Raw genomic sequence first — 19,586 nt, forward strand, 5'->3', positions numbered from 1 at the left:
ATCCTCTCGTATTTAGTCAGCCGACTAGGGGTGAGATACTGTGTTTTAGTTCTGGTCAATAGAATTACCACTCCATGTGAAACATACACGGTCACAGGATGTCCCATGACAATGGACTCACTCTGTTCCAAACTTGCACAGGTAGCAGCTACTGCTTTCAGACAGCCTGGTAACCCAGCAGCTACTGGGTCCAATGTGGCAGAGAAATAAGCCACAGGCCTTCTGGTCGTGCCATGTTCTTGAGTCAGGACTGACAATGCGCAATTATCGCGAGTGTCACAGAAAAGGGCAAACTCTTTGGAATAATCTGGCATTCCCAACGCAGGGGCTGTACACAGACAGTTTTTCAGTCTTGTGAAAGCCATTAGACTTTCATCGTCCCACTCTACAACATCTGGCATTCCTCTCGTGGTCATTTTTATCAAGGGCCTGGCTAAGGCTGCAAATCCCAGAATCCACTGTCTGCAGTACCCTAATACCCCCAGGAACATTCTGACATCTTTTTGAGTACGGGGCAACTGCATCTTTTGAATTATTCTCACTCTTTCTGATGTGACTTTTCTGACACCCTTTTCTATCTGGTGTCCTAGATATTTTACTGATTTCGCACAGAACTGTAGTTTGTCAGGGGCCACTTTATGCCCTTTCTCACACAGATGATTTAGGAGGGCAATGGTGTCAACTACACAGTCCCTGTGACTTTTAGACGCCAGTAGAAGGTCGTCTATGTACTGTACTAACACAGAGTTCCCAGGTAAGATCAAAGTCTCTAGACATTTTTTCAAGATCTGATTAAAGATAGAGGGGCTCTCTGTATACCCTTGAGGGACCCGGTTCCAACAATACACGTGACCCTCGAAGGCAAATGAGAAAAGAAATTTGCTGTCGGGGTGCAGGGGTATCGAAAAGAATGCATGACATAAATCAATCACAGTGAACCATTCAGCATCCCAAGGGATCTGGTACAATATCACTGCAGGGTTTGGGACAATAGGGCAGCAAGGAACTACAATTTTGTTAACCTTTCTCAGGTCCCTATACTTGCCACTAGGCTTTTTGATGCCCATAATCGGTGAGTTGCATGGGCTGCTCATCACTTCCTGTATGATGTCTCCTTCTAATAATTTTTGTATTTCCAGAGTGACACCTGCTTTCACTTCAGCATTCATTCGGTAGGGCCTAGTGTTAGGATATACTGCATTGTCCTTGATGGCTATCTGTATGGGGTCCACATCTTTCATCAACCCCACATCCTTTCCAGTGAAATCCCACACCTCTGGCTTTACGGCTTCCTGTAGTTCTTGGGGCAAGTCCTGCAGGGTCAATCTTTTAATTTCTGAGTCAGGTCTAAGCAACAATAATTTATAAATGCCGTCTTCATCTGGGGTCTGTATTTCAACACCCTTTGGTGTGCAAAAGATGGTACAGTTCATTTTGCACAGCAAATCACGACCCAGTAGATTCACTGGACTGGTGTCACAGACGACAAATCTATGCATCTGTTTAAAATTTCCAATTGAAATCTCCATTGGTTCGGTAACAGGAGTACTAATCAATTGATTAGATACACCCACTACTTGGATATTTTCTCCCGAGAGGGGTAGGTTTGGAACGTCCACTGTTCTTACAGTAGAACGGGTAGCGCCAGTGTCCAACAGAAAGGTGACATCATTTCCGTCAACCTTTCCTTCAATATATGGTCCAGACTGGTCTACCGGCAAGGAAGCGCCAAGTACGCACTCCTCGTCCTCCCCTCTCAGGCCCCGTCAGTCCTGATCATTACAAAGGAAGGTATCATTCAGCAGATACTGCGAAGTTGCTGTATTTCTGTTCTCCCCGCTTTCCCAAACCTCTATCTCTTCATCTTCTGCCTGTCTTCCCCTGTATACCTGCTTGGGTGCTCGAGGCACCTGAACTGTTTTTACCTGGGGTTGAGTCTTTCTTGGTCTTTCTTTCTGCGTCTGTGGAGTTAAATCAGGAGTTTTTTCATTAATATCTACTAATTGGGGACACTCGTTTCGCCAGTGTCCAATTTCGCCGCACTGATGGCAGGGAAATTTCTTCATAGCCTCTTCCCTGCTAAATTTGGGCCGGGGCTTTCCTCCACCCCCTCCCCCAGGACCTTTGTTCTCAGCATTTTTAACCATGTTACTCAATTGTTTTTCCTGCTGTTCTGCGAGCTTCACCTGAGCCCACATCACCTTTTCCTTAAGGGCCTTTTTCTTCTCTGCCATCTCATCCTCGCAGTACTTAGCGTACCGCAGGACCTCATCCATTTTTTTTGTATGCCAACAGATTTTATTATCTTTTATCCACTGACAAATTTCAGGTCTTAAACCATTTACAAACCTGTAAATAAAGTGCGTCATATCCTTCAGGTCGATGTTATCAATACCACTGTATGTTTTAAATACCTGCAATAACCTCTCATAGAAGGAGTGCACTGTCTCGTCCCTTTCCTGTGTTGTTCTATCTATTTTTGTCCAATCAGTTTCCTTTGCGGGCACCTTTTCTTTCAAATGCTGAATTACCTGCTCATATTTTCGCATGACATCCTTTGATGGCTCTCCAGTTTCCTTGTTTCTGGGGTACTCCTCACTCGGCCAGTCTATGTTTATTTTACACTGGGTCCATAAATCTACTGGAACCACAATGTCGAAAAACCCATCCAGGTCTTTCCACAGACATTTCTGTACCTTCACGAACCTTTCCACCTGCCTGTACCAGTCAACTGGTTTCTCTCGTAATTTTGGGAAATCGTTCGTGAAGGACACAATATCCTGCCTAGACCAGGGGACATGCACATATTTCCCTCCTGGAACTTCGCGCATGGGGCATAACTGCTCAGGTTTTTCTACCTCTCTTAAAGCAAACTCGGGAGTCACTTGTCGGGAGCGAACCTCTTCCCTCTTTTTCGCCCACCTGCTTCTCCATCTTTCCACATCTCCCCATTTCTGCAGTACCCCCATTAATTCTTTAATCTGCAACTTCTTCCCTGCCACATTCAGGTGTTCTATATCTTTGTCTGAGAAGTCTGCTCTGTACGGTTTCTGTAAGGGCTTGGATTTTGAGATATCTACCCCCATACTAACTGCTGTTTCGGTCAGTTTTTCGTGGAGCACTCTGGTGTTCCTTGTAAAGCTTTTACATATGAACGACAATTCTTCTTCAGAGTAGGTATTCAATCGATCCAACCCCACATTTCCTGCCATTAATTCTTCTATTTCAACCCTCAGCTTGTAGAGGTCTAAAGGTTTTGTTTGCGGAGTCTGCTTCTCTAATTCACGACTCCAACTCTCAATTTCATCCGGAGTTACCAGAGAGACATTCCTAGTACCTGTTGCTGTCTCTAATTTAATTTCTTTTGTATTAAAAGGGTTATGCCTCTGCTGTATTCCTTTTCCAGTCTGTTTGTTTGGCAATTCCAAAAACGCAACTTCAGACTCGCACTCACTGGACTGATCATCTATGATGATCGGTTCCTGTCTCGGGGTTGCCATGACTGGGGTCATAACTGGAGTAATCGGATTTCCCTGACCATTTCCGTATAACGGGACCACCGGTCCAATAGTTACTGGAATAGTCAATGCCTCAGGACTGGTATTTAACTGGGAGATTTTCTGAATTATTTCTGTCCTTTGTCTAGCTAGAGCCTCTTGCTCCTTTTCCACTAGTACCCTTCTTAAAGTTGTGTCATGTAATATCTGTGGGGTCAACGGAGGAGTAAAACTCGGGGCAGTAGGATGCGTTTCACTTGGTCCTCCCCCATAATTTGGTTTCGGGAATAAAGTTCCAGTATTAAAGGACCTGCGCTCTTCCCCATATGGAGGTTGAACAAAAGGCAGTCCTGAATTCGATGGTTTCTCTTCGTTTTCATACAAGGGTCTGGGAAAAAAGATTTTCGTACGTGAATATTTTTCTTCCTGGCTTGCGGGCACTTTGGGATATATATCCCTTGTTTCCGTCGGTTCGGGTTTTTCAGGATAGGGCAATACTTGACCACCCCCTCCCAGTCCCAGGGACCTGTCTTCTTCCTTTAGGAAGTGGCGTCGGGGAACATCTCCTACACTGGAAGGTCGGGTTCCCTCATTGTAAGGTGGCGGACTTCTGGTACAGATGTCATCTATTAGTTCATCATCTGAATCCCCCAGGGCCCCCCAATGCTTACATTTTTCAGTACTTTTCTCACCCGCTCCAATGTTATGACATGCCGGCATCATGGGAAACAGACCCTCAACAATCATGCTCTGTCTCCACTGTTTCATCCTTTTATCCCTGGACTCCTGTTTCTGCCTGGGGTACCACTTGGTCAAACCCTTGTCCATTCGGGGTCTTTCTCTTTCAAAAGCCTCAATCTCCCATTCCTCTAATGCCTCATACTGCGTTAGTCTCGGTCTGGGATGCAGTTCATTCATTCGGGTTCTTAAATTAAATAAGATCCTACCATTGAAAGTACCATCTAACGGAAAAGCCAATACTCCGTCATCTTTTGTGTACTTCACCCAATTCTCCAACCACACACAGGTATTGTACCCTCTGTCAAACATCATGAATGAGGCAGGAGTATTAGGCGATGGGACAAGAACACCTTCCCTAGATTTAATCGGTTTGTCCGTTTTAAAATAATTTTTCACCTTTACTTATAAGGGACATTTTTCTCTTTGTTCCGTACATAATATCGTATCTATTAGTCTTCCACTGATCCCTTTCAAACCCTAGGTGCCTTGGATCAGGTCGAGTTCCTGTAGTCTGCGAGTGCCACATACGACTTCTGCGCTAACTTTGTTTACAAACTACCTCCAATCAGAACGCGCCTCAGAAATTCGTGCAACCAATGGGTGCGCGACACTAAATAAGCTCCGCCAATGGGTGCGCGGCCCCTTCGTGAGACAGTTCCCACGCTCCGGCGCTCACCCCTCCTTTACAATTCCAGCTCCGCTACCCGCCCGCTGCTTCTACCAATCCTAGCGCGGCACAGAGTGACGTCAGAGGCGCTTCGCGACTGACTCCCTCCCTTCACAAGGTAACGGAAACTTTCTTTCTTTTAAAGTGCTTAGTGCTTGGTTATTTTACAACAAATACACATTCGCCACAGTGCTCAAGTGTCTAGACAGAGAAAGAATTGTTTTACTGCAAGTAAACTACTTCCATTTACTTTTCACGCGCTGCGGGCAGATCTCTTCCGCCTACCCTTCACTCTAGCATCGGTGAACCTGTTATTCCCCTAAACTCATCCACTTCTTTCCGGGATATATTCCGAGTTTAAGGTTTCTCAGCGGACCCCTCTGCTTTCACGCTAGCTCCGAGGAACCTGCTACTCTTCCGATGTGACCCTTACTAGGTTACGCCACTATGGGAATTTTGCCAATGAACCCCGTTACTGTCATTTATTCACACATGTATTCAGAAAACCCTAGTTAGTGCTTCCCGGTTATCCTAACCTGCACCTAACTTTCCTCGAACCTGTGACCTCAGGACAATGGATTCTATTCACCACTTGCCCTTTCAATTCCCCGGGGAGTTCGGACAACATACAACTAGACGATTGACAATTGCATGGATTAGTACATATAACAATATAAGAACAAGAATAATGGCAATACAGTAATTCATGAATTTCAGCAGCGTATTCACAAGAGAGTGATCAGTTCCCTCAGAACAGCCGCTCTTATAGCAGCATTAATATAATAGCAGCTTCCGACTTAACTAGTCCAACTAATCCCTGCCTTACTCTCAACTAGTCCCTAACCATCCTCTAGCTACCAGAAAACTGATAGAGCGCGCGAGGCCACCCGACCAATAGTTTCGCCGTTTCCGGCTTCAGGGCCCATATACTTTTCAAATCACCATATACATCGATCAGGTGACTTCACGAGCTCTACCAAGTTGGTGTGTGTGTGTTCCCTGCTACCAATTTTCGGTGCACCCGACTTACCATCCACCGATGCGGGTGTCTAATGACCACAATGAATCAGGGAGCTAGCTGTAAAGAAAAGGCAGCAAATACAAACCCAACCAATAACATTCAAATACTGTTTAAATGACCACGGACAACTGGAAGTTTTAAAATGTTTATCTAAAGTTCATTATTTTCTTGCATGAGGTACAATAAAATAAGGCAATCAATAACCAAGATAACGTAAATTATATATGCATAAAGAAATAATGACAGAGTAATCATCAAAGTACTAATAAAATGTAACGAGAAAAGATACTATGCAAGTCAGTATTATCTAAACAGGGATAGCCTAAGTGTGAGTGACTATAGGAGAGCTTATAATGAATGACACGCTTCACTTAAGGTGAAGGGGCCTTTGAACAATCTAGGCAACGAAGTTCTAGACCATATCAGGAAATGACACACTGCTATGCAAAATATAATTTCTAACAAATGAGAAGACATAGGAATAAACTTAGGGAAAATATAAATGACTTTCAATAGTTGCAGAAAGGCATGGAAAATATCACATATGCAATGTTGAACTTTATTAAAGCAAAAGTTAGGAATTCAGAAGGTGCAAGAATTTCAAGAGGTTCAGAGCAATATTTACCTAGAAAGGTGTGGAAACCAAACCCTGGCCACGGGTCAGTTAAGGACAGGAAACCCTCAAGGAAGGATACCCCTCAAGGACAGCAGGTGCAGAATGGACACCCAGGACAGGACAGGATACCCTCGGAATAGGAATCAGGACAGGACCCTCAGGACAGGACAGCAAACCCTCAGGACAGGACCCTCTTCAGGACAGGACCGGAACCCACAGTTCGGAAGCAACGCCTGCGCTCCACCCGCTCTGCAGCTATCGATCAAGACCCCGATTGGGTCAGCGAACTCCCAGCTAAGTGCCTTGCCAGTACTTTAAGGTTCAGTAGAACCTCAGTCTATGGTCAAATTCGGACAGAGTGCTTCGCAGCGCTCTGTATCTTCAGTCACCTATTGAGTGCGTTGGGTCAGTGACAGGTCAGCTAAACCAGACAAGTCGGACGGTTCACTAGGTGAACCCAGGGTAGATATACAGTTTGGGGACAGTGTACCACCCCCCAATGTTGCAAAGTGTCAGAATCCCTCAATTTCGATTGGTCCTAAGGTAGGATTTGGGTAACACACCAATCACAATACACGATTTGAAGCCTTCATTAACATATTTGGGTACCGCCTAGCAGGTTTGGGGTTCTCATGAGAACTGTGCAGGAAATTAACATTGTAACACATGAGGAGCAACATTCGCCGTTCTCGTAGCGCAGAGGTGGCTTTCCCAGGCGCATCTTGACTGTGGCTGCCAGCTGGCTGAGTTCCACTGTCCAAAGTGGCCACTTTTCAATGCTCCCTGGTCATGCGCAGAAGAGACCGTCAATATGGCTCCCAATCAGTTTGGACCCCCATTCCCCGCGGTACATGAAAAGTAAGCGAAAGCAAATTAATACATAATAATGTCATTATGAAAACACATCACAGGGTTTGTACTTTTAACTCATCATCAAGAAATAAACTTATTGCATCTAAATGTTAGCTACATTGATACGGGCACAAGAGCAGTGGCACGAGCAGTACCACATGATAAGCACAGCTATGAATTACGCATGCGCATAACTTTCCCTCCACTTCTGCAGACGCGTCAGGACACGTGAGTGTGGCTGACGCATGCGCAGTAACTAAAATACAAGCGGCGGCCATATTAGAGGACACGGATTAAATTCATTAGAAATACACATAGGCAAGCTTCGGGAACTTTGCCTAAACAAAATAAATGTTAGTAAAACATACGCTTTTGTTACCTTATTACACATAAACGAGGTTCTTGACTTCGGCAAGCCGCAAAATATGCGAAGCTTTGCTTCATCACAGGCAGGTAAGTTTACCTCATTTGAAAGAGACCCGGATACTATGAGCCAGCCCCACTACCGAGATGCTGGATTCCGGGGAGAGCACCGTCCTACTTTTAACTAAACCTTCTCAGTCCAGGCTCACAGGAAGATCCTCTACTAGAGGCTCATCGCTCTTCCAATCTCTGACTTTAATCCTGTCTGGGCCGTTTGTAAGGAGGTAATCATGCAGGCTGTGTCACTACCACAAAGAATCCTGGCTTCACCTTTTGTGCTGCTGACCCAAACTGGCTGATGAGCGATTATTTCAGCTCCTCCATTTGTTTTAGTCTAAAAGAAAAAAGTAAGATTTCTGTCTAATTTACCACTTTGAATGTAGCAGTCATCTCAGTGTGTTAACTTGGTTCTTAATTTACTATTCCAAGCTAGCACACAGTATCTTGGAATGCTAAAAAACATTGACTGATTGTTTGTCTTTGGCAGTGCTTGACTCCATAGCCACTGCTATTCAAACTAGCTTTCTTGTTCCAGCCAAGTGTGGCAACGTGTCTCTGATTTAATTTGTGTAAATTGTTTATATCCTTCTCAGTTGGGTTGCGCTTTAATATGAAAAAATAAATAAAATCCAGTTCATGGTACAAACCGAACCCTCCACTGCATGTGGGAATTTAAACTTTTAAACTTTCTGTGCTGGGATAAGTTAGACATGAAGATGTCAGTGAGGGGATCCACTATTTCACTATCTTCCAATTTTCTCTGGTTAATTGCCTTTTGTGGCTGTGGAACACTTTATTCCTTTTTGCTTTCTTGCCAATTCCTGTTATGAGCAAACACCAACTGGCACACTCTGCCTGCCTCCTCAGTAATGTTATAGGTGCAATACAGAGGAGTCATGCAGTCTTGGATGTTTTCATCATCTGCTTATTCATAGCCTTTTCAGGGCTTGTGCATGATATATTCATTCTGGGTGTCTGCTGGATCCTTGAGAGAAATGGTGCGTCTGAAGGAAAGAATGGGCCCCTACACCTATAGATCTTGGCACAGTACATTGGCAGCCTGAGTAGTACTTGGTACTAATCCCTATATGATTGCCTAAGATGTTATAATGGACAGTGAATCACATTTCTAGAACTGTAATCGCCAAGAACAACTCTAAAATGTTTAGTGACTGGTCATTAAGTTACAAAAATACTTCATTAATTTGTGCAAGCACTTGCACTATTTTAACACTGCATGAACTACATGAAGGGATTTTGAAACATTAATGATGTAACCTGCACTAAATTGTGTCTTAAAGACCTAAACACGGAATGTCCATTAGTTACACAAACTGTAAGCCACCAGGTGTTCGTCTGGAGAATTTACACGGACAAAGTTCAATTTATTTAATCCTCAATTGGGAAATATGAAAAATGTTCAACGTCCCACTAAGAGTTTGACCTGATCTACTGCTTTAAATATGTCTGTTCTTCTTTGCAGAGGTGTACAGCTGAGCAATCCGTTCTACAGCATATGGGCCACAGATGTTGGGGCTGAACTGGCTGTATCCTTCAAACATTAGTAAGGAGTGTAAATTGGTTAAATTACTGGGAAAGCTTACATCATAGCTAATCTTTTTGGCCTAGAGGTGTGTTAATGATTGCCGTTTCACCATAAAACTAGGAATCATTCTCTTTGCTCCCGTTAGGTGTGGTTTTTGATCCACTGATTGCTCATAAATCCTAAGAAAGGTGTGTCGTAGTTCTGTGGATTCACAAGGCAAACTCTAAATTGCTAGAGTTTTAAAAACTGTGTATTCATCAGTTTTTCATCTTTGATACGATGACTTATCAATCTTAACTGGTCAGATGGGAAGAGTGTTTTTCTCTAATACAAGTAATTTAAAAAAAAAAATCTTTAATATATGTATATCGTCAATAATCCACACCTCCTAGTCCTCCCCTGTGTAGCATGTTTGAAAGATATTTTCGGTTAAGTCTTGGTGAATCGCTTATAGTTATAAAAATTCCAGTTTAAATGTCATCAGTTACTACCTAGTATATAGTTACGAAATTTGAATGTAAACTATTTCCTTCTTAAATCTGCATTAAGGTTACTCATCATTAGGAACAGGAAGCGGTATAAGTGTGGAAAAGGACCACATATGGAGAATCTTAAATAGGCTTGGAGATTCTAAGATGGTGTTGACCAGGAATGCTGTATTATGCCATGCTTCAAAAGGGGCATCCCAAGCTGCTGGTTTACCTGCCTGAGTCAAAGCAGACTCTTTGCTTTTACTCACAACACTTGGGTACACTGTGCTAGGTTTGTGCCACTCATTCAGCTACAAGCCGGTGAGGGAGAAACAGTGGAGCTATCGGGCATCATTTCAGAAGCTGACAAGATGATGGCAGTCCTCTTCATGGCTATGCAAGAGTTTGATTTTTCAAGGAGCCTGAAGCTGAGAAGGCAACTCGCCTGAATCCTCTTGAGGGGCTGAAGGGCAGAGCATGCTCATGACCTGGTGTGGCACCAGTAAAAAGCTGCTGGAGGAGGCGGAGGAAAGTGCAACTCTGTGCCTCCCCCAGGAGAAGGCAGCGAAGAGTGTGGTGAAAGCACTGAACTTAAAGGATAGAAATGGGAATGGCTGATTGAGGAAAATTATTGAGGGCGGCCTTAATTGGAGGGTTGAAGAAAGAGGCAAAGTGAGACATGCGCTTTGCCGTAGCTGATGAGCAAGAGCCATTCATGCAGACTTCCTGGAGTCCATATTTAACTTTATGTACATCCTGAGACCTTGACGGATCTCCTACTTATATGCAACAGCAGGGCAACACCCAAGGGATTGAAGAGCAAACTTGAGGCAGTGAGTTTAGCTGATGTTTGGTGAATTACACATTCAAAGTAAAGGGACTTAGTTTTGCTCCCACATGCTCTGCTTACACATCTGTTGACTGCATACTGACGAGCCTCACTACTGTAAGTGGGCTTAATATAAGCTGAAATTGTCGCACACTATGAATAAAATGATGCTGTGATGATGGTGCCTCCAGAAATCCTGACTAAAAAGACCCTTCCAAGTAAATGGTTGTAATGGAGCCTTTTGCTGGGATCTACGTACTCCAAAAGAGCAGAGAGGTGATAAGTACTTTGAAGACATCATGGTAAGGAGGGGGGGGGGGTAAGGAGTGGCAGCCTTGGGGATGCAATGTCATAGAATCAGAGTTGAAGATGCTGAAAGGGAAGTCTGTGTTAAAGAAGCAGCACAAGGAATTGGGATATTAATAGTGGTGTATTATAATTTTTAAGCAGTGAGGGCTCAGCAAACCGTGCTAAAATTGTTGCTATGAGCCTAGCAGGTTTTCTATAAAGAGATCAACAAGACGCACAAAACGGTGACAGCCGAACAGTGTACAAACAAAATAAGGCTAGCACAATTCAGCTCCAGAATAGAACTGGTAAAGTCGTGCACTTGGAGTAGGTGAAGATGGGCCTGTTTGAAATGTGTAAAGATATCTCCCAACAATGGAATCCCCTTGAGAGGGTGATAAAGAGTATGACTGTATCAGAAGACCCCATTAGTGCTGCCTGATCACACACAAACGTTATTTGAGGCCCTAATAACTGGGAATTAGATTTCAGATGTCAATGGGTCTGAGTTATGGGGAAGCATGAGAACCAGATCTATTTACATACAAAATGTGAACCAGTAGTTCCAGCCTTGGCAGTTACATAAGCATATCACCCCTAACAGTTTAATGCCATCTAAACCACAGAACTACTCGCTCTGTTCAATAGCTCAAATCACTATGAACACAGATGTACACCAGAATATTGACCTCTTGCCTGAAGGTTATTGTCCCATTTCCAATTAACACCGATATAGTGGAATTCTGCACAGGCATCCATGTTACAATACTGTTATGATGGCATGATAGATTTATATAGTATTTGTATTTGTGCAGAGGGGGCCTCGCAGTGCTGGCCTCCTTGTATGCCAGAAAAGCATTTGACAATGTAGAGTAGTTCTTGAGTTACTGGAGATGATTGATCTCGGATCATAGATTGTGGGGGTGGATGCTGCCAGAGTTTGTGGATGCTGCCAAAGTATGTGGCCCAATGAACATCTTCTTTGAACATCTTTACTAAGCGGCAAGCCCACAAAGAAGATGAGTCATAAAGCAGGTATTTATAGAGTTGCTTTTATTGTGCATGATGATATTGGTGCCTCTGGCAGCAAATATTCGATCCGCTGACCACATAAAGTTTACAGTTGTTTGAGGGGATGAGCATATGTTGGACATGGCATGCGTCTATCATTGGGGGTCCCCAGAACACTACTCCCAGCCGTGATCTAAAGGTTCTCCAAGAACTTTGGTTTCAAGACAAACCTGGGGCTGTTTAACCTACTGGACCTCTTGCTCATCTCAGGTAATATGGCAATGTTGTATAGGATATCCCTACTCTTGTGGGCCTTGCAGGTTTCGAAGTATCCAATTGTCAGTTTGGCTAAAATGATTTGCATTGTGTACAAATTCCATTATACTCGCCTCTTAAAGTTATAAGTGCTAAACGGGAAAGGTGGAGGGTCACTATATTTCATCCAGAGTCACAATAGCTGTGGTTTAAATGGTTTCCCTTCCATGGCTACATATAATCTAAACCCTGTTTTTGGATGCCCTAAGACGTAAATTGTTAATTGTTAATTGCAAATTGCAAAGCGTTTTGGATGGTAATCCGGTAAGGTTGAGTATGGGAACATAAATGGTGCCTGGGAGAAAGGATGGTTAGGCGGCTGGCACCAGGAACATTTCTGTAATGCAGCTCCGGGACTAGAGTTCTCTAGAATCTGAAAGTCAATGTTTCTTTACTGAGCAATCCATAGTCTCTCATCCATTATTGAAAACCCTGTGACTGCCCAAAAGGGAGGCCGATGGCCCTGTGTTTTGATCAAATAGCAGACACGTTTTTCAAATCCTGGGACATGATTGCATGGACCATGTGCCTTACGACGTTTCTTGTGGTTTGAGTCTGCCATTTATTGCAGTATTACCCTTTTACCTGTGTTTGGTACTCTTTTGTAACATGCACACGTCACTTTTCTCTTGTAACACACTGTTTACTACCTCTTACATTTTGTTTGCTTACAATACTTGCACAAGTGCCACCATTGCCTACGTAACGTTTGTTCTTGTGTTTGAGCGTCCTCCAATTATTGCAGTATGATTCCTCTACTTATACTTTGTACGCTTTTGTAACCTGCACACAGGTCACTTTTTCCTCCTGTAATGCACCGTTTGCTACCTCGTGTATTTTGTTTGCTCACGATTGTCACTTTTGCCTCATGTAATGTAACGTTTGCTTTTGTAATTTGTTCTCTTGTAATGTTATCAAGTATCAGTTCTGTTCCTATTGTGAAGCGCTCTGACACCTTCGGGTAAAGTCCGCGCTATGTAAAAACGCATAAATAAATAAATTGCACATGAACCCTCACTTTACACCAGCTGCAGGTAGCGTCACAGTTCGAAAATGGATGGCGGGGGATGTTGAATTCTTAAAGGTACGCTTAAGAGGGGCAGATCCAATGTTTCAAGACTTGTGTGGTATTGGTAGAGCTGAGAGTGACAGACTGCAATACTGCACACTATTTGATGCAAGAGGAAATAATCCCAACAGTGCCCACTTTTGAGAGACTTATGAAAAACTTTACAGGGACCAGGGGCCTGATTTTAATCCTATGTGCACACTAGATGGGCTGGCAGATTGACTTTGGCAGAGGCCTAACGTAGTAAGAGTGGAAAAGCATGCATGGGCGACTTTTGTATGTCTAAACCTACTGCACAGGTGATGTTCCACACCCATCCGGATGTAGATGATCGTTCTTTATCAGTTAGGTCCTGGTGCAGTGCGACAGCTAGATCTTCTCAACATAGGCTGGTCTTATCCCAGAATACAACCCTTTTGGTGCCAATTGCAAAATACCGGTCAAAACATGTGGGACTACTGTTTCGGATGAGCCAAACAATTCTCTACTTGGGGATTTGAAGGAGATCTCTCTTCCCATGCTGGAGATGAGGGGAATTCTTGGTACCCAGATATCTGCGATGATGGTGATCGCATCTTTGAGGGAATAAGAAAAAACTCTTTCCAATTCAATGCATGTGATCCAAATGCATAACATATTACTGATGGAGCACATTATCTATACCTTCAGAGTAAACGGGGGTCGTTTGCCACACATTCTCCAAAAGCCCCCTTTTATGAACTAAGGACAACACCAGCTTAATATGTCAGATCAGTTCTCGAATATTGTGAATGTTTTCTTCCATCAGCTCTCTTCCTTCATTGAAGCTTCCCAATAACATCTGCTAGCTGTGCTGGAATTTGTGCTGGTCATTATTTTCCTCCTTTTTGTAAACTGGACTGTAGGGACAACACTGAGGTGTTGGGAGTTGTTTTATGGTTTCTTTGTTTCCAGGCATAAGATTTGGGGAGCAGATTTAATTGTCTTGAGAATGTTTGTTTATTAAAACGTTTCGATCACAAAAACTAATAGTATAAACTGCCTCGTTCATTTTAGGAAAATGGCCTACACTGTAGTGCATGTAACTAGTGACCAACTAGGCAAATGTTAGCCCTTAGACTGTTCTCTTTGTTTAAGGTGGCTCGGAAATCCAGCCCAAAGTCCTACTTCTTACTCTGCGGTCTGTTAAGGTGGTGGAACTGTGTGATATGTGGTGACTTAAGCCCTGTTTGACTTAAAAAATAAAATAATATTCTGCAATTCGAAAAAAGAGGAGAATTTCCTGTAACCATGACACTTGGAAAAACGTCATATCTAGCACTTGTGACTCCTTGTCTCTGAAAAGACCTTGGTTCTATTGTTTACTTACCTGCCCTCTATTCTGATGCCCTGATTGACTACTACATTGTTGTGCACCTGTGAACTCCAGCCTTACCATGCTATTCCCACATATCTCAACAAATGTTCTTTTCCTACAACTGTACCCTACCTACCCTAAACATGAAGCGCTCTGATACCCTCTATACAAAACTTTATAAATAAAGAAGTCACTGAAAATTGTCTCAGAAGTCATATCCCTGACATCCTTGGTTCCCATAACACTCCCCCATTCCCCGCCCCCCACCAACCCCAGAGCATGCCTTTTCGGTTTGGTATTCTGGAGTATTTAGATGAATTGTTTTTTCATGAATTGCTTTTTTTGGATATCTTGAGGTTGAGTATAAATTTTATTGCCGGCCCCCCGTATGCTTGTAATTTTCTCTGTCCTCAGCAACTTTGTAGGCCAAGATTGCTGACTTCTATAGAAATCTATATACCCCAGAAGTGGACCACAACCCAGACGACATACACAAGTATGTGGAAGAACATACTGGGGATATCCAGAATTGTCCAGAGATAGATTTATTGTCCGATGACATAACAATGGCTGAACTACATCTAGCGATAGCCTCATTACCCGCAGGGAAAGGGGCGGGCGAGGATACCATACCCCTAGAAATATATAAACTTTGCCTAGAAGAGCTCGAACAACTATTGCTGAAAGTCATACAATTTGTAGGCCTAGAAGGAAAGACACCCAAGTCTTGGAATAGGGCAAAAATAATATTCTTTTTGAAAAAAGACAAACCAAAGGAAGAGAGAGGGTCATATCGCCCACATTTCTTTAATAAATACAGATGCAAAAATTTTTGCTAAAATTTTAGCATTAAGACTGGCTCCTATTATGCCCCAAATCATTAACCCACAACAACATGGCTTCATAACTGGCAGAGATACCACTATACATGTTAATATGGAAATAACTGCATTTGATGTAGCAGAGACAGAATCCACCCCACTTGGCATGATTTTATTAGACGCTGAAAAAGCTTTTGATCGAGTGGGGTGGGACTTTCTCTGGTGCATACTGTCTAGGTTGGGGTTCAGGGGACAATTCTTGCGGAACATACAAGCGCTGTATGATAATCCAGTAGCATATACTAGCTATGGGGGACTGATATCTTCAGATTTTTCAATCTTACGAGGTACCCGTCAGGGCTGTCCCCTATCTCCTCTTTTATTTGCCCTCTCATTGGAGCCTTTTTTGTCCGCCCTTCAACTTCAAAATCAGATTGTACCTTTTAGATCAGGAACACAAGAACTAAAAATAACTGCATATGCAGATGACATCGCGATCTATACTGAAGATGTCGTCGAAGCATTAAAGGGAATAACATTAGAAGCCGGAAAATATGGCAAGGTGGCGGGCTACAAACTAAATTTACTAAAAACGCAAGTAATAGCTAATTATACACCAGCAGTGGCTGTGCCTGAGATCTGCCATACTGCCACATATCTCGGGGTTAAAATAACGGCTAAACTACAAGAAATCAATAACTTAAATTACAATGAATTAACTAAATCAACTAGCCTACTGTTTAAAAAAAAAATGGCATAGATTACCTCTGAACCTAACTGGCAGAATTAACTTAATTAAGATGAAGGTTTTGCCCAAATATGTGTACTTATTCCGGTCTATACCACTAGCGTTAAATAATCAATTTTTTAAAAAACTTGACGGAATACTCAGTAGCTTCATTTGGGGATATAAAAAGGCAAGAAGATCATTGGCTCTTATGAAAAATAATACGAATCTTGGCGGGCTCAATTTTCCTGATTTCAAATTGTACTTCTGGTCTGCTTTTGTTATCCGCCTCCGCTCCTTATTAAATGAAAGAAAGACTTTGTTTTTTCACTCCTTTATGCTAAAATCCGACTCGAATATGTTTTTGTTCCGAACTAACGACCCCAACTACTACAAAAGGGTTAGATTTAAAACTGTAAGAGACCTAACAAAGATTTGGGGTAACATACTTTCTTTTTGCAACACCAGCTTTTTTCACCCTAAGCTCCCGCTATGGGGCAATCCGGGCCTTCCAAACATTTTTAACGACAGCAACACTCGCTGTTGGCTAAGATCAGGTATTATGGTTCTAGGGGATTTATATGGCATACAAGGTTTTTTAGATTTCAACACCCTCAAATTATTGTATGACTTATCGGAAAATATGAGATATAAACATCTACAGATACATAACTATTTGATTAATAAAAAACAAATACTGGAGGTTACTGAATGCGATATCTGGACATGTCTATACTCATCCAAAAATAAATCCACAATAAGCGAAGCATCCAGGCTGCTTGCTTGGCTGATAAATGGAGCAGAATGTTGGGCTCAAATATAACACCGAAACAGATAGAGAACTCTTTAACAAATATCAATAAACGAGTACGATCATCAAGCCTCAGATTACAACAATTTAGAACAACCTGTATGCTATACTACACCCCGGAAAGAATCTCAAAATGGTCATCTAATAACACTCACAACGATCGCACAAAATGCCCCAAATGCGCTACAGAAGCAGCTGATTTAGTACATATCTTATTTTCTTGTCCGAATCTTAAGACTTTTTGGCGTGACATTGAAAAAGTTCTTAAATTGAAATATATTCAGCTGCCCACATTTACGGCCACTTCTGTCTTGTTAGACATATACTCTGTATCTTTTCCACAGGCCGCTTTGGTCACGATATTAATGTCCTGTGCTAAGCTAACTCTGGCCAGAGCTTGGATTAGCTCAGAAACACCTAAGGTCTGGGACTGGTGGGCTTTGGTAACCGAGATACACTCAATGGAATCAGCTTTAGCAAACATCAGGGGCTTACAAACATTGAAAAAGCACAAAAAAATGTGGGTACCTTTTTAGATTGATAATGCTCTATCCTATTTTTCTTTTTCTTTTTTCTTTTTGTGAAATAGGGGAGGGGTGTAGGAAACTGGTCGAACTATATAATTTGTATTAGTGTTGAAAAGAAATTGACATTATCTTCTTGCTCAATTGTTCTCTTCCTTTCCTTTTTTCTTCTTATCCACCCTCTAATAACACTTCATGATTTATGTGCTTTTGTTTATGCTTTATATGGAAAAAAAATGTGTATGTTAAAACTAATTATTTATGCCTTAATGTACTCATTCCTTGTACGCCTGCAAACAATAAAAACATTTAAAAAAAAAAAAAAAAAAAGAATTGCTTTTTTTGGACGCGTTTGGTCCCATCTTAAGTGCTTTAAGCATTTATCGCAAGGGAAGAGATAAGCTGATGTGATTGGTTCTGCTTTCACCGAGTAATAATTCTCCTCCCGGCTTCTTACAATTTTCCAGTGGTTGATTACTTTTAAGGTCTCTGTTGAACTGTCGCTCTTGACACTAGCAAGTCACGTCCTTTCTGCATGTACTGGGAAAGAAGGGATGGGGGCAGGCTCGAGACTGTTGAGATTCCAAAACAAATGCATGTTTTAAAATAACAAGGTCATAAACCTATCTCGTGAATTTAAACGTTAATACCAAGTGGCCAATCGCTGCCGCAGAAAATAAGTCTGGGTTTAATGTGGGAACTGAGGTGGGGAGTGCCAGCACTTGGGTGGCAGTGGAAGGCCACATCCAGACAGCCAGTAGCTTTAGGCCAGAGATGAATTCACCACTGAGCCGATATGTGATTGACGGTCTCGAACCAATGACTAAAAGAGGGAAGGTTAAAGAAAGCCAGTGTCTGAAAGGGGCAGACCCAAAGCTCATTTGATGCATATTGTTCGCAATCGATACGTTTGACAGCTGCACTTTTAAAACACAAACCTATGCGATATATGTTTTAAGTTCAGTTGTTTATATTATGCTATTGTATACATTTAATAAATATGAATGTATATATTGAACAGTAGTGTCCTATTAATTGCATGGGGTAAAATTGGGTAGATGGGGGGCCTTAGGCATCTACTACACCAAATGAATACTGACACTAGGGTGTAGGGTAACTAATGTTAATGGTAAATGTACATGTACATGTATTTATATAGCGCAAATCACCGACACGGTATCTAAGCGCTTGCTTAGGGAACCCGTCCTGGTATTCCCCTGTGAGATACCCCGGCAGGGTATCCACAAGGTGAAAGCCAGGCATCCCGCCGCGAGGGGCCGTAGTGGAGATTAAGCAAGCTATTGCCCAGAGTCGCAGAGTGTGACCCTGTGAGTCGAGTAGGCACCGGAGCGAGAATTATCGAGTACGTGGAATTTTAGAGCCTGAGACCCGCCGAGGCGGGGAATCGAACCCTGGTCCACGGCCGATCTCAGCTTCCGGGTCTGCCGCCTCTAACCACTGAGCCACACTTCTCCACTCCTTTCCCCCATTCCTTGTTTGTTTTGGACAAACGAGACCTAACCTGCGCAGTTGGGTGCTTACAGCATCGAATTTCGCATGTGCTGGAAAATGCCTGGCATTTACTGACTATTTGAAAACCTGCTGAAAATTACCGGGGGGAAATAGTTGTGTTGCGATAATGACCGAATATTTCCGATTTATTTATAAAGTTTTGTATAGAGGGTATTGGAGCACTTCACATTTAGGGTAGGCAGGGTACAGTTGTAGGAAAAGAACACTTGTTACATATATGGGAATAGCATGGTAAAGCTGGAGTTCAGTTGCACAACAATGTAGTGATCAATCAGGGCATCAGAATAGAGGGCAGGTAAGTAAACAATAGATTTGGCAACCAAAGTTAATGCACATATTGGAATTTAAAACCCCATGCTGAATCTGGGCTAAAATAGCAAAGTAAAGTAATGAGCCATGGAGGATCAGAGCATCTGGACAGACGAAGAAATGACAGACTAGATGGGCTGAAGATCAAAGGCTATTCAGGAAGCTGGATGACTCATCGGG

The 19,586-nt window shown here is 42.6% G+C and overlaps 1 protein-coding gene across 1 annotated transcript in view; it reads left to right on the forward strand.

The window, feature by feature from the left end:
* WLS (Wnt ligand secretion mediator) overlaps positions 1-19,586 on the forward strand; it is a 298,562-nt gene that overhangs the window by 196,884 nt on the left and 82,092 nt on the right. The window contains exon 8 of the mRNA XM_078668822.1: positions 9,301-9,364. Within this exon, the coding sequence (XP_078524948.1) occupies positions 9,301-9,364 (64 nt within the window). The remainder of the gene's footprint in view (positions 1-9,300; positions 9,365-19,586) is intronic.

Source organism: Lissotriton helveticus, chromosome 1_2 (assembly GCF_964261635.1).
Source record: "Lissotriton helveticus chromosome 1_2, aLisHel1.1, whole genome shotgun sequence".
Taxonomy (NCBI): domain Eukaryota; kingdom Metazoa; phylum Chordata; class Amphibia; order Caudata; family Salamandridae; genus Lissotriton; species Lissotriton helveticus.